Below are 13,133 nucleotides of genomic sequence, written 5' to 3'. Positions count from 1 at the left end.
TTTTTTAATACTTATTTTTTAGTTATCGGTGGACACAACATCTTTCTTTGTATGTGGTGCTGAGGATCAAACCCAGGCCGCGCGCTACCGCTTGAGCCACATCACCAGCCCTCAGATTGTGTTTTTAGAGAACAGTCTTCTCTTTATTTTCTGTTCTTTCTCCTGTATTCATACTATTATCCAAATATTTATTATGTGCTAGGCCATCAGCCACACACTTTCTATCTATCCCATTGATCCTTAATATAAAGAAAGTGATATTAACCTTCTACAAATGAGAAAAGTGAAGTTCTAGGAGTTGAGCATTTTTCTTAATTCCTCAAGCAAATATGTGAAAGCTTTTACATTGAAGTTCAGGTCAGCCTCACCCAGGCTTGTGCTTAACCACTGCATTATTGTGCCAGTCACTCTCTTCCTGCAGACATGAGGAGGATCCAATCTCTAAGTCTTCCAAAGTATAAGGAAGATCAGGAGAGTAACTATAGTACAATAATCATGAATCTCTATTCATCTCAGGAGAGCCAACCTAATGGATAGCAGAAAGCAAATTTTAGCAAGCTTAGGAAATGAACTGCAAAGAGAGGGAGAGGAGAATAAAGAGCCTGGGAAATATTTCATTAGGAAGTGGCATGGAGTGGTGGTGTGTGGTTGCAAAGCACAGAAATGATCCTAAATTCAGATCTTGGCCCAGGCACTCATTAGCCATTTGATAAACCATGCAGAGTTCTTATAGAGATTAACTGGAATAAAATATGTTAAAGCATCAGTACATAAACAAACTTAGACTCCCTCCTTTTTAGAAAATATTCAAAGTGGCAAAGAAAATTTTCCATGTGGGAGGAAATAGGAAATGTTCAAAGAAATATATATGGATGTGAGATACAAACAGGAGAGTGAGGTACCCTGGAAAACTAGACATGGGAACAGACACATACAGCAACATATATACAGGTCAGTTTTGAGAATTCAGGGGGAATGGTCTTGATCACACTATGGGCAAGAAGGGTACTTTTCTTAAACTTCTGTCTCTTCACATTCCCTGACTTGGTGATATTATTCATCATGAGGATTGCCCGAGTACATATTTGCCTCTTCTAGCCTTAAAGTTATTTGAACTGGTATTTGCAACATAATTTTAGAGAACTCATGAATTTAAAGGCTGTTCATATTTCTTTACCCGTGCTGTCCTCAGCTCTTTGTACATGTGTGTATGCATGCATGTGAGTGTGTAAGTGCATGAGAGACAGTTCCAATGCAGATTCTCACAGGTGATTCTTTTTCAGTTAGCTCTGAGGGCAGCTCCATCCTATGAAGATTTTATAGCTGCTTTAACCATAAAGGAAGGCGACCACCAGAAAGAAGCTTTCAGTATTGGAATGCAGAGGGACCTCAGCCTTTACCTCCCTGCCATGGAAAAGCAGTTGGCTATACTGGACACTTTATATGAGGTACATGGGCTGGAGTCTGATGAAGTGGTGTGACGGCTGCAGGACATCGCCTCCTAACTTCAGGGAATAAAGTTTGCTAAAGAGTTGTGTTGCCCTACTTAATTTCCAGCAACAGCTTCAATCCTCTCCAAACCCTTTCCTGGTGGGGGATGGACAGGAGGAGGCAAAACCCAGTGCTTTTATACATAATTTTTTAAAATAAGTGTTTTATGTGTTTAAAAATCAAGGTGCTATATATTTCAGTTCAACGGACCTACTGGAAACCAAATCATAGCTGTTACAGACTTGAACGGCAAGTAATAAGAGCAGACTTCACAAATGAGTTTGTTGGCATTGTTTTCTATTGTTTTGTTTTAGATTTTAGTTTTAAAGGGATATTCAAACCTAAGCTATAAATGAGCAAATTCTGTATCAAGGATAAGTCAGTTAATGTTTAAATTTTTTAGAATGAGCACTTGGAGGGTAAGCCCCTTAGTTGAAGCAATTACAATGTAGAATTTGCTATTTGTGGATGTTCTTCAAAGAAATCTCTTCTCTGTGAGAAGAGGTTTAGTCATTGCTGAGACCATGAGATTGTTGGATGACAACATGGACTGCCATCCCCATTGATAGGTAGAAGACTGTGGCTTCATGAGATGAGTGGTGTGCCCTAACCCCACTCTGGAGGACAGTAGAAGTGGTGGGCTAGGTCATTTGAAATGACACCTACCTAGTGCCTCCTCTTAGCCAGCCTATTTCCTATGCATAGTAAAATTTAGAGGTAAAGGGGTCTGCTTAAGGTACCCTCTTAAGTAGAGGAGCCAGGTGATTTCAAAGTGGACCACCTCTGTATCAAAGTCAAATGGAGTGCTTATTCAAAGAGCATATTCCCAAAATACCTGAAGAACCCAAATCTGGGGTTGGGTCTGCAGAATCTGCATTTCGACTAACTTCCCAAGTGATTCTTATGCACACAAAGTTGAAGAACCATTCAATTAAATTCAAATTTTCATAAGTTCCAGTGTTTTTCAAGAACTAAATATGTTCTTTGAAAAAGACCCATAATTTAAGCAAAATAATTAAATGGAGAGCAGATTTACTCAGGCAGTCTTAATTGAGCCAGCCTCAGCATCCAACTTGGTTTAACATTCAGGGGCTATGGCTCTAGAATCTTCTCCATCACCAAGCTCAATAACCAAGAGTACAGAGCTAAGTGCAGCTGCTTATCAATCTCAAAAGCTTTGGATGATGTCAGAATTCATAGATGGAACTTGAGAATTTCATAAAACAACCTTGGGCAGGCATTCTTCTACAAAGTATGATTCCCCAAACTGGGGCCCTCATCTCCCAGTGGTAGGCTAGTGTGCTTGGAGTGTGCAAAGGAGAGAAGCCATGAGTGCCTTCCCCATCAGAGGCTACTTCCTTCTGGCAACAGACGGGGAAGTTCCAGCATAAGGTAGTTCCCATGGAAGAAGTGAGTTCCTTTGAGGGATGTACATGAATGGAGCAGCTATGGATGATGCTCTTCTTGATAGAGACCCCTAGTGCAGGGAAATCATCTCCTTAGAAAACTTCAATAGGGAGGGTACTGATTTTGTTTGTTTGTTCATTTAGTTAGCTGAAATTAATGAAGCAAGTAGGGTTTGGTGTTAGGCTGAGATAGGAGGATCACTTGAGTCCAGGAATTGAAGGCCAGCCTGAGCAACATAGCAAGACCCGATCCAGAAAAATTAGATCATATTTTTTTTTAAAAAATGAGCAGGTATTTCATCTACATAAGAACTTCTGCAAAGTACTTAAATTTAGAAAAACAGCTTCATATGTTTTTAAGGCCAGGGAGAAAAAGGGTGATAAAATTATATTGATTGTATTATATTTTAGCATTTGCTCTTAGTAGCTGCTAAGTTGTATGTTATTTTCCTTCACTTCTGTGAGTATTTTATATGACTCTCATTCTCTGGCTGGTATAAATGAGAGGGTGGGCTTAGGGAACAATTTACACTTCTTGTGCTTGAAGTCACCTCCCAAAAGGGAAAAAGAAAAAGCAGTCAGACTTTGCTTATACTCTGAGGAAAGATACTTTAGGCACTGTGCCATTAATAGGAGATGGCTACCAGGAAATTATTCATGTTAAGAAGTATGACTGTACTAAGCAACTGCTGGTGCTCCTCATCACCTCAGGTGAACTCTTATGGTCTCTTGGAGAAGAGGTGGGCACTTTGAAAATAATCTCAGGTTGCTGTCATGGCTCTGAATGCACACAAAAGGAAAGCTGCTATTTCATATTTTTATAGGTACTGTATAGGTGTTTATGACTCAATTTTTGGAGGAAGAGGAGTTTAGTATTATCTAGGATCATTGGGAACCCAGATCAGATAGAATAGCTTGCGTTCCTTTCAGCTTCCAAACACTCTTTTTTCACCCTGTTCCTCACTGAAACACTAAGTTTGCCTAAGATGTGCAAAACTGAGGATTCTTAAATAAAACAGTATTTTAGTTTTTGGTAAATCTTATACCAAACAACAAATGCAGCTTGACCTGAACCCTAGCAAAATTGGAGTTTCCTCCTGAACCTGTGATATTTGTTTCTTCATTTTAGTTAAAGATATAATTTATGCTTATTTGCAGTTATTTTATAAGAAGGAGACAATGGAAAAAGATACTTACAGCTTTCTCACTTGGTACAACAAAAGTTCTGGAACATCTAAGCTTTCTTTCACCTTGATAGTGAGAGATACAAAGTCTAGTATGTTTAGTGACAGAGAAGTCTTTTTTTCATTGTTCAAAACACTTTTAGGATTCTTATTCTAGCATAACCTTTGGAGAGAACCTGAAGAAAAAGGAGGTATGTCTTACTAGATATTAGCAGAAGCAAATAAGCAGCACGGCTGACCCCTTATGAGCAATTCACACACTCAATTTCATCTAGCGTCACTTGTAGAAACCAGCCTTTGCCCTTGCCACATATCAGTGTGTGTTTATTGTGTTGAACAAAGACCTTTCAATGATGGCAAGTCTTATCCTTTGAAAGTAAATCTGATTCATTACAGCTAATACTGGTGAAAATGGTAAATTGGAGGGATATCTTTCAGAGTTGAAACCGACTTAACTATAAGAGGGAAATGATTTTTTTGTGGGTGTGAGTTCTTGCTCCAGCTTTGAAGGAAGTTTCACAAGGAGGTTCTAAGAATGCTCAGCCCCTAGGCCCCAGGGAATTCACAAATTCATTAAGTAGTGGCTTGACATACTTTCTCATTATTATTTGTGTGTCATTCTGAAAATGAAAGCTTCCCCTACTAATGTCATTATTCTGTGATGGAGACATCTGAACTTCACAGTTCAGCCTTGTGACTTTTCTTTCTTCTTTGCTGCTAAAAATCTTCATCAGTGCTCCCATTAACACACCAAATATATTCCCACTTCTAGTTGTTGGGCCAGTAGCAGTTTCTAGCCTAGGGAGGCATTTGGTACTAACCTAGCCAGACCATAAGAGATTTGGGCAGAACCCCTGTTTACAGCTGAAGGGCAGCTAATGCCATAATGTGTAACACCTGAAAGGCATGCTGGTATCAGGTGGTGCCACTGGGGAAGTTTGCATCTTTTGATTATTCCAAAAACATTACCAGAAAGTTAATGCTTCATATTTTCAGAATAGTGTTTTTAATTGAGAAAATATGTAGTTGGGACCAGTAAATAAAGTACACTTCATTAACTCTGAGGAAAAGAGCCAAAGTAAGAAGTTTTTATAAGCCAGGCACATGTACGCTTGTAATCCTAGCTGCTCAGGAGGCTGAGGCAAGAGAATGATGAGTTCAAGGCCAGCATGGGCAACTGAGCAAGACCTTGTCTCAAATATAAAGGGCTGGGTATTCAGCTTAGTGGTAGAGCACTTGCCTAGCATGGATGAGGCCTTTGGTTCAATCCCCAGTACTTAAAAAAACATTTAAATAAAAGAATTTAATTATGAAAGTTACATATGAAGAAATGTCAGATAAAGCAGTAGAGTCAGAGGGTCCCAAACAAGATGATGTGAAGCATTTTGGAAATTTTCTGAAGGAATTTTTTTCTTTAATTTTTTCCCTATTAAACCGTGTCAGACTGGAACTTGGTTACATAATGGTGCATTTCTGAATTATTGATTAAAATCAGTTGCTTCTGATTTTAGTCATAGGTTTTACAACTGTTCAGCTCCCCTACCCTCACATTTCATTTCTTTTAATTACCAACTTTTTTTAAATTTGAAAGTTTTTAGACGTAGAATTTTTAAGTAAATTTTATTGTTAGGTGAGCTAATGTGTTTGGTCTTAGAGGGCCTGACTTTAGATGCTTTGTGATATTCTATAGTCTGCACACTATTCAGTGTGTATAGCAAAACCTTTGTCCCTGTGAACTGCATATAGAATGTTTTATTTAGAAATACATTCTACTTCTATATGACCCTTTGTAATCTGCAGTTGTTTACTCAGGGGTTTCATAGTGGTGACAATATATTCACTTGCTGTCTAATGGTATTTTTAAGACTGTTTATCTAGTACAAGGTCATTATGGGTCCTATCAGCAATTCTGTAAACATACTGTTCACTAGACCTTCCCTGTAAATGTCCCTGGTTCCCATTCTGTGTCAGCCAGTAGTCCTGTGGACAGTGACCATTTGCATGATTTCTTGTTGCATTGCTGCATTCAGGCATTCCAGAGCATGATGAAACAGTAATTGATGGTGCCTCTCTGGTACAGTTGACGCATGCATTGATCTCTTTCTTCCACGGTTTTTACATAGCCTTTAATTAAAAGGAAAAAACATACCACTACTCTGCAATGCAAAAGTTTTCAAATTTCTTTGCATATCATTATGAATCACTTCTCTTTCAGACTGAAAAATGTTTTCATCTAAGCTGTGTGGGAACATAAGAACAATATCCTGCTTGTTTTAAGTGTTTTGTATATTTTAAAGTGTGGTCAGTATTTTCTCCCTTTACCTTACAAACAGACCACCCTGGGGTGGTCGCTGCCCCTTGCACAGCTAATCTCATCCACACAGACTCCTGTGTATGTGTGTCTATTCACAGGTTTATATGGAGTCAGTTATGATAAGAAGGGTGATCTATCTACAAGGCTGATGAGCCAGTTTCATGGCATGTTTAATGTATAATTCCCATGTGTCATGAGAACTTCACTAGAATGTCATTAAACAGCCCAACTACCTCATGTGAAATTGGCTGTGGACAATCTGTGTTAGATGAGAAATGTGTTCAAATAAATTTATGCTGGTTAATAGATTGAACAAAATGATGTTTATATAAAGAAAAAACATGTTAGACCAGATGCCAAAGGCTAAAATGTACATAGATTTCCTTGGATTGACTTTTAAGTCAGTATTTAATTTTACATCTAGTATTTGTGTGAATGTTTGTGGTTTCATAGATCTGTGCACTTTGAATATCTGTCACATGCAGTCTTATGTTACTGTACTTGTCCTTCGGCATTTTAAATGAGCATCATATTGCCAGTAGAGAGCAAGATAAACTACAAAAATGTCAAATGATTTGTTGGCTTTTTAATTTAATGGATCTTGACTTAGAACATAATGTGTTGGAACCTTTTTAGGGCCAACTATGAATGAGAATTTCATGTTGAGGTTTGTATTGCCTCTCTGTCCAAGTATTCTATATCTCATGGGGAGGGGGAAAAGGGGAGGGCTTTACTTTTTTGAAAAATGTTTGAAAATGTGTCAGATTTTATATTCGTTAGTTACAATAAACTTAATTTTTAAAGTATTTTATTAAGTGCTTCTCGAATATTTTTGTGTGGGTTTTTGCTTATTCAAATCTACCAATAAGAAATATCAGATATGGATCACACATGCCTTGGGGGCATGGTTCTAAGCCCTTGACAAATATTAACACAATTGCTATTCCTCAGAACTCTGTAAGACAAGTCTGTTGTCCTCAAGTTACAAGTGAGAAAACAGGTACAAATTGGGAAACCCCTTGCCTAAGGCCCACAGCCAGTGAATCCTGGAACCAGGTGACAAATGCAGGCTGCCCAACTCCAAATTCTTAATAAAACTGTTTAAAACTTCAACAAAAGATAATTTCAAAGCATTAAACAACCACTTTAATGACATTACCTTGGGTATACTAAGCATTCTAGAAAGACTAGGTTCTGTCAGGGTAGCTCTGTCCTTTGGCCTGATTTAATTATGTTTTCAGAGAAACCACAAATGCAAAACAAATAATAGATGAATTTGCTAAGCATACTGTCTGTGTGGCTGTGTGCTTAGTTTACACTCAATAGCAGACACTTTTTTTGTCTAAATCATTTGAATATCAAAGTAGTAGTACTTGTTCTCTGAGTAGATTCTTCCCACCATTGGGTCCTCTTTAGACACCTCTTTTTAAAAAGCTGAGCCAATTTATATTGGGGGCAGGAGGGTTTAAAGAGAGGGAAACTAAAGAGCCAGGTGGCAAGTACTTAAGAAAAGGGGGCATATGAAGTTTGGGGCTGGGGTGGCCATGTTGGACCATGTGCCCAAGAAAAGAGAAAGCAGATACCGGATGCTGTAGCAAGCAGTAAGCCAGGAGGAGGAACCTATAGTCACTGGGACTCCAGCACAGTTCTTTGGAGCCATTTCCCTTCCTAGTTTCCAGCTCTCAGGAAGCCATGTCCCCTACCCCAAAACTCCTTTTACTGAAAAATGTGTACCTTACAATATGTTGCCCTGACCTTTTTATTTGTTCAGATTCTAGTGGTGTTCTATCATGTGAAACAATGACTATGACAAACTCATTATTGTTCCACAGGGATATGGAAAAATCAAAATGAGGAATTGAGGCATCACCACCACCTTCCTCCTCACTCTAAAATGGAAGTGTTGGACCTGAAGTCAGTCTGCATTGATTTTTGCTTATTCTAATTTACTGGACAACATACACTGAATCCCACAATCTTTTTCAATGGCTTTTTTTTTAATATTAACATCAGTACTGTCAGCACAAGTTGTGTGAGGAGTGGCCATCTACCTCCTGCTTCTGCATACTTGGGTGCAGTAGTGTTCAGGTAGGTGCCCATCTTGGGAACCATGCAAAAATATAGATTTCAAATGGATGGACAGAACTGATTTCAGAAAGAGAACACATTTGAGTTTCTGTCCTGCCTTCCAGTGGGAGGGGTAATGAGGGACCAACTAAGAAGAGTAGGGCTGCATTTGCCACTTTTTATTATTCTAGAATCTGCCAAAGTTGGTACATTTCCTGTCATCATTCTGCAAGAACTTTGGACAATTTGTGCTCTATGACAACGATGGAGAGACACTAAAAGAATAAGACAAATGGAACCATCCTAGAGCTGATGATTTAATTTATTCTTACATTCATATAAGTAGATCAAGAGAGCTGCCCTTGACCCGATTTATGGGCACACATCCCACAACTGTCGATGTCATTCTCTCCAGAGGCACCAATGGAGTTCGTGCCTCTGGAACAGCATGGTTCAGGTTACTGGAGAATTGCTGAATATTTATGATTTGACATCAGTACTGACACAGATCACATTTCAGGTGGTTTGCCGTGTGAATCTTTAAGAGCAGAGTTTTCATGTCTTTGCTGGTGCTTGTGCATGGCCAGTTTTAGTACCTTGTTTTGGCTTGAGATTCTAATTTGTTGAAATGATGTTTAGGTATTTTAAATGCCTCAAATCCTTTATGAGATCATCTTAGATGGTGAACCCTCAACCTACTCTCTTTCCTGGTCATTGTGATTCACAGACCAAACCTCTTCTCCAGAGATTACTGGGGAATATGGGGTGACCTCCACCTGGTTCCTGATTTAGACCTGGCTGTTTGCAAACTTGCTGACCCTGTGAGCATATGTCTTCAAATATCAGGCTCCTTGCAGACTCTCCTGAAGTTACCCTTGAGGTGCAGGCCACCTGCCTCCTGATTATCTTTCCTTAGATGTCCTTCTTCACATGAAACACCAGATTCCAAGTTAGTGGCATCACCATTATTCTAGACTCTGAGGCAAAAATTCAGATGCTCCACATCCCTTTCTTCTTTCTTCTCTCTGTACCCACTTTGTCTTTAGAGCCTGCCTCAGCCTCTGCACTCTCTGTGCTGTGGCGACAGCCTTGATCTCTGAATTCTCTGCTTTTCCAGCCCAGCCCTAAGGATGCCTCCTTTTGACTCCATGCATGATTTGAGCCCTTTTACAAATTTGGAAGCCCCCATAAGCTTTCCTCTTTCCCATTCCTCGAATCACCTCAAAAACTCCCTAGATACAGAATACCTCAGCCATCAGCTTCACCTCTAAACATCCCCTGCATTTCTAAATGATACCTGTAAACTAGAACTTGGGGACAGGAAGGAAGACTTCCAGGTGACTGGACTAACTCTTTTGTATTATGTTCTAGTTATTGGCATAGCTGCCTCTTCCATTGAATTGTGAACTTCCCTTTCAAGTCAGTGAACCCAGCATCTGACAGTGCTTCCCTGTCCATGGTTGGATTCCAAGGCTGTTTTAGAAGATGGTGCTCCCTGCTCCTTTCAGATATGATAGTTATTATCCAACTACATAAAAATATACCTAAAATAAAACCATGCACAGCTCTTCTGTTCTCTCCTACTTACTTGATCAAGAAATGCTTTCAGTGACTGAGCACTCAGATATTATTAATTTATGTTTTTAAAAATATTTTGCTTTGTTGATGCACTTATAAAGGGTATAAATGATGCTTATAGGTATCAAGTTATGAACAATCAGAAGACAAGGTCCACTTTATAGTTCTCCCATGTAAAAATTTAGAATTACTAGAAAGGCTTTTAAAACAAGCAAATTAAAATTTAGTAATGTCTGGGACTCTAGAGGTAACTTGACTCAGTGTCAGGAATGTAGCCTGTCCCTGATATTGTTAAAATTTCCCCAGTGATTCTAAAGTGCAGCCCAGATGAGACCCCCAGAGCTGGTTTAATTCTTTAAAATTGTATACTGGGATCTTTTCAGGTAAATAAGATCACAGAACCCCCTGGAGCCTAACAAAACAACCAAAATAAATAAAAATTTAAAAGCCAATTTAACTAAATTTACCAGCAATCAAGAAATGGAAGAAATCAACCTTGTCCTTGTTCCCTAAACTTCAACAGATGATAGCCAAAGAGAAAGACCAGATTTTCTAGCCAGGAAAAAGGCTCTTTATCCCATCCCCCAATGGGGAATTTGTAAAATCCAGAATTGTCATTAAAATCTCAGGTTCTAGAAGTAGATTGATGAGTTGGGGAAGGACGGGAATCCTTATCTCTTCCTTCCTCTTGAGGGAACTTATTATAGACTAGGTTTGAGGTGGGGTAAGGATGACATGGAGGTAGGTGGGAAGAATTTACCAAAAATAAGGAGCAGGAAGTAACTCATCCAAGGGACTCGCCATGATATATAGTCAATATGTTTCCTCAGAATTCATTCTGATGTTATTGACAGTATGAGAACATGGTAAAGTCTGGTCTTTATGGCAAAAGTCTTTTGCTGTAGTCTTGACTATCTTCCACAGGTTAAAAGCTGTCCGGAGGTGGTAGAATCTTTAAGAGGTGGAGCCCAGAGGGAGGTTTCTGGGTCATTGTGGTTGGGCTTTTTAAGTGGATTGTGGGACCTCAGTCTCTGCCTCTTCTCTGTCCCCTGGTTTGTGACGTAAGCAGTTCTGTTCTACCCATGTTCCTGCCATGATATGTTGTCTCACCAAAGGCTCAAACCAATGAGCCAGCCAATCATGGGCTGAAAAACTTCAAAACAAACTTTTTATAAGTTGATGGGTGTTTTGTTATAGTGACAGAAAGCTAACTAACATCTATATATAATATTTATGCTTCCCCTCTCTCCTGTATAGACACAATCAAGGTGGCTCATGTTTGGCTGGTATACACTCATGTGGCTGTGCTGGTTATTAGAATATCAAAACACTTTCATACCAGGAGGTTAATAAACTATACAAATGTCTCTTAACTGTTCTGGCTACCCCATCCCCTATCATAAGAAGTTTCCCACTCCAGACCACCCCAGCAACTACCCGAGTAACATTGAACCTGGCAAGGAACCTCAGACCCCTGCCCCAGGCCTCTGTTCTGCTCAGTCAATGTCTATGTCATGCTGGTGTTAAATATTTGTAATGACATTGATGGGAGAAACCATACAGAACACAAGCTCACAGGGAAGAGAAATAGGTGGCAATTGAGAGAGAAGATATGTCAGGGCAAGCACACTGACACTGTATGAAACAAATAAATGGTCTGAGAGCTGCACATCTTATGTGAGCAAACTTAAATAAAATGACCTGGCAACCATGTATGAGCTACAGCCAGATGAGAGGGCAGAGTGGGGAACAGAAGGAACCATTTTGGCAAAAAAAAAAAAAAAAAAAAGAGCCAATCCTAGAGAGAGAAAGTTCCTACAGGTGTAATGTACACTCAGAGAACTTAAAGACATGAACTTGCTGGACATAGTGATACACACTTATCCCAGCAATTCAGTAGGTTGAGACAGGAGGATCGCCAAGTTTGAGGCCAGCCTCACAACTTAGTGAGACCCTGTCTTAAAAAATTAAAAGCACCGAAGATGTAGAGCATTGCTAAGTTACCCTGGATTAAATCCCCAGTGCTGAAAAACAAACATGAATTCATAAAACACAATGCTCAGATGTAAGCTCATGGAACAGGAGAAAGATAAAAAGGCAGATGGCGGAGAGAAGGAAACAATTTGACCAAATTAATATGATAGAAGAAATAAGTGAATTAGAACAACTCACAAGAAACATGTTTGAAATCTGGATTGGTAACTTTTTTTTTAAAGGCTTTGGGTGACTGCAGTGAATGAAGGATTTTTAAAAAAGATTCAAGTAATTCTTGAGAGAATAGGAAGACAGAGATACTCTGACATAAGAAAGTATTGAAAGACAATACAGAAAAAATTTTCCTGAAATGAAGAAATCTTTGAAACAAATGAACTGTGTTCTAGGAAATCCAACAGAGAACACTTGACACCAAAACACCCTCATGAAGTTACTAAACTTTAAGAAAGAAGAGTTCTTTACCATTCAGACAGAAAAGGCAAGTCGCCAAGGGATCTCAAACTTCCTTACTTCAAGACCCAGTGATGGAGAGCAGGAGGAGTATTTCCAATGTTCTCAGTAGGAAGTGAGAAGGACTCAAATGAATGACGGCAGCCAAGTCATCAAACATAACAAAACATAATGTCTCATCCTCTTACAAGAGCGTGTGGGAACTTGGAGTGCACTACCTCTGAGCCCTTTAGGAAACCACTTGATAGGCGAGATGACTGTCACAATTCAATAATGAAGGGGCTTATAGTGAAAGAACCAGTGATGAACACTGATTATGTAAGAAATGATGGAACAGGCTGTTATTTTTTCATGGTAGATCAAAGATTGCAAATGGTATAAACCTTAAAAATATTATATAATAAGTTGGGAATGGGAGAAGGGAGGTGTAAGGGTGCCAGTCTTCCCTTGTTTTCAAAGCAAAGAGTTGGTATTGTCTAAAAGAAAAAATAAAAGGGTTTTTAAAGAAATACCTGTTGAAGCAAAGGAATATTTTAAAGTTTAGCAATTGCTTCCATTCACCTTAGTTTCTTAAACACAAGCAAATTAGCTGAATGCTATTTATTTAAAAATAAATATAATTAGAAATAATTGTGAGAGGGCTGGGGT

The 13,133-nt window shown here is 39.0% G+C and overlaps 1 protein-coding gene across 9 annotated transcripts in view; it reads left to right on the top strand.

The window, feature by feature from the left end:
- Plekha8 (pleckstrin homology domain containing A8) overlaps positions 1-10,029 on the top strand; it is a 56,697-nt gene extending 46,668 nt beyond the window's left edge. For 3 of the 9 annotated variants that reach the window (XM_078039910.1, XM_078039908.1, XM_005319159.5), the window contains one exon: positions 1,284-1,531. In XM_078039910.1, the coding sequence (XP_077896036.1) occupies positions 1,284-1,481 (198 nt within the window). In that variant the 3' untranslated portion in view covers positions 1,482-1,531. Of the gene's footprint in view, positions 1-1,283; positions 1,532-8,227 lie in introns of those variants that run through there. The other 6 variants (XR_013435085.1, XM_040291809.2, XR_005736553.2 and 3 more) reach the window with 4 other exon arrangements.
- The last annotated feature ends 3,104 nt before the right edge of the window (positions 10,030-13,133 follow it).

Source organism: Ictidomys tridecemlineatus, chromosome 2, assembly GCF_052094955.1.
Source record: "Ictidomys tridecemlineatus isolate mIctTri1 chromosome 2, mIctTri1.hap1, whole genome shotgun sequence".
NCBI lineage: Eukaryota > Metazoa > Chordata > Mammalia > Rodentia > Sciuridae > Ictidomys > Ictidomys tridecemlineatus.
Note: the sequence above shows the minus strand (reverse complement) of the source record. Positions and strands in the feature narration are given on the sequence as shown.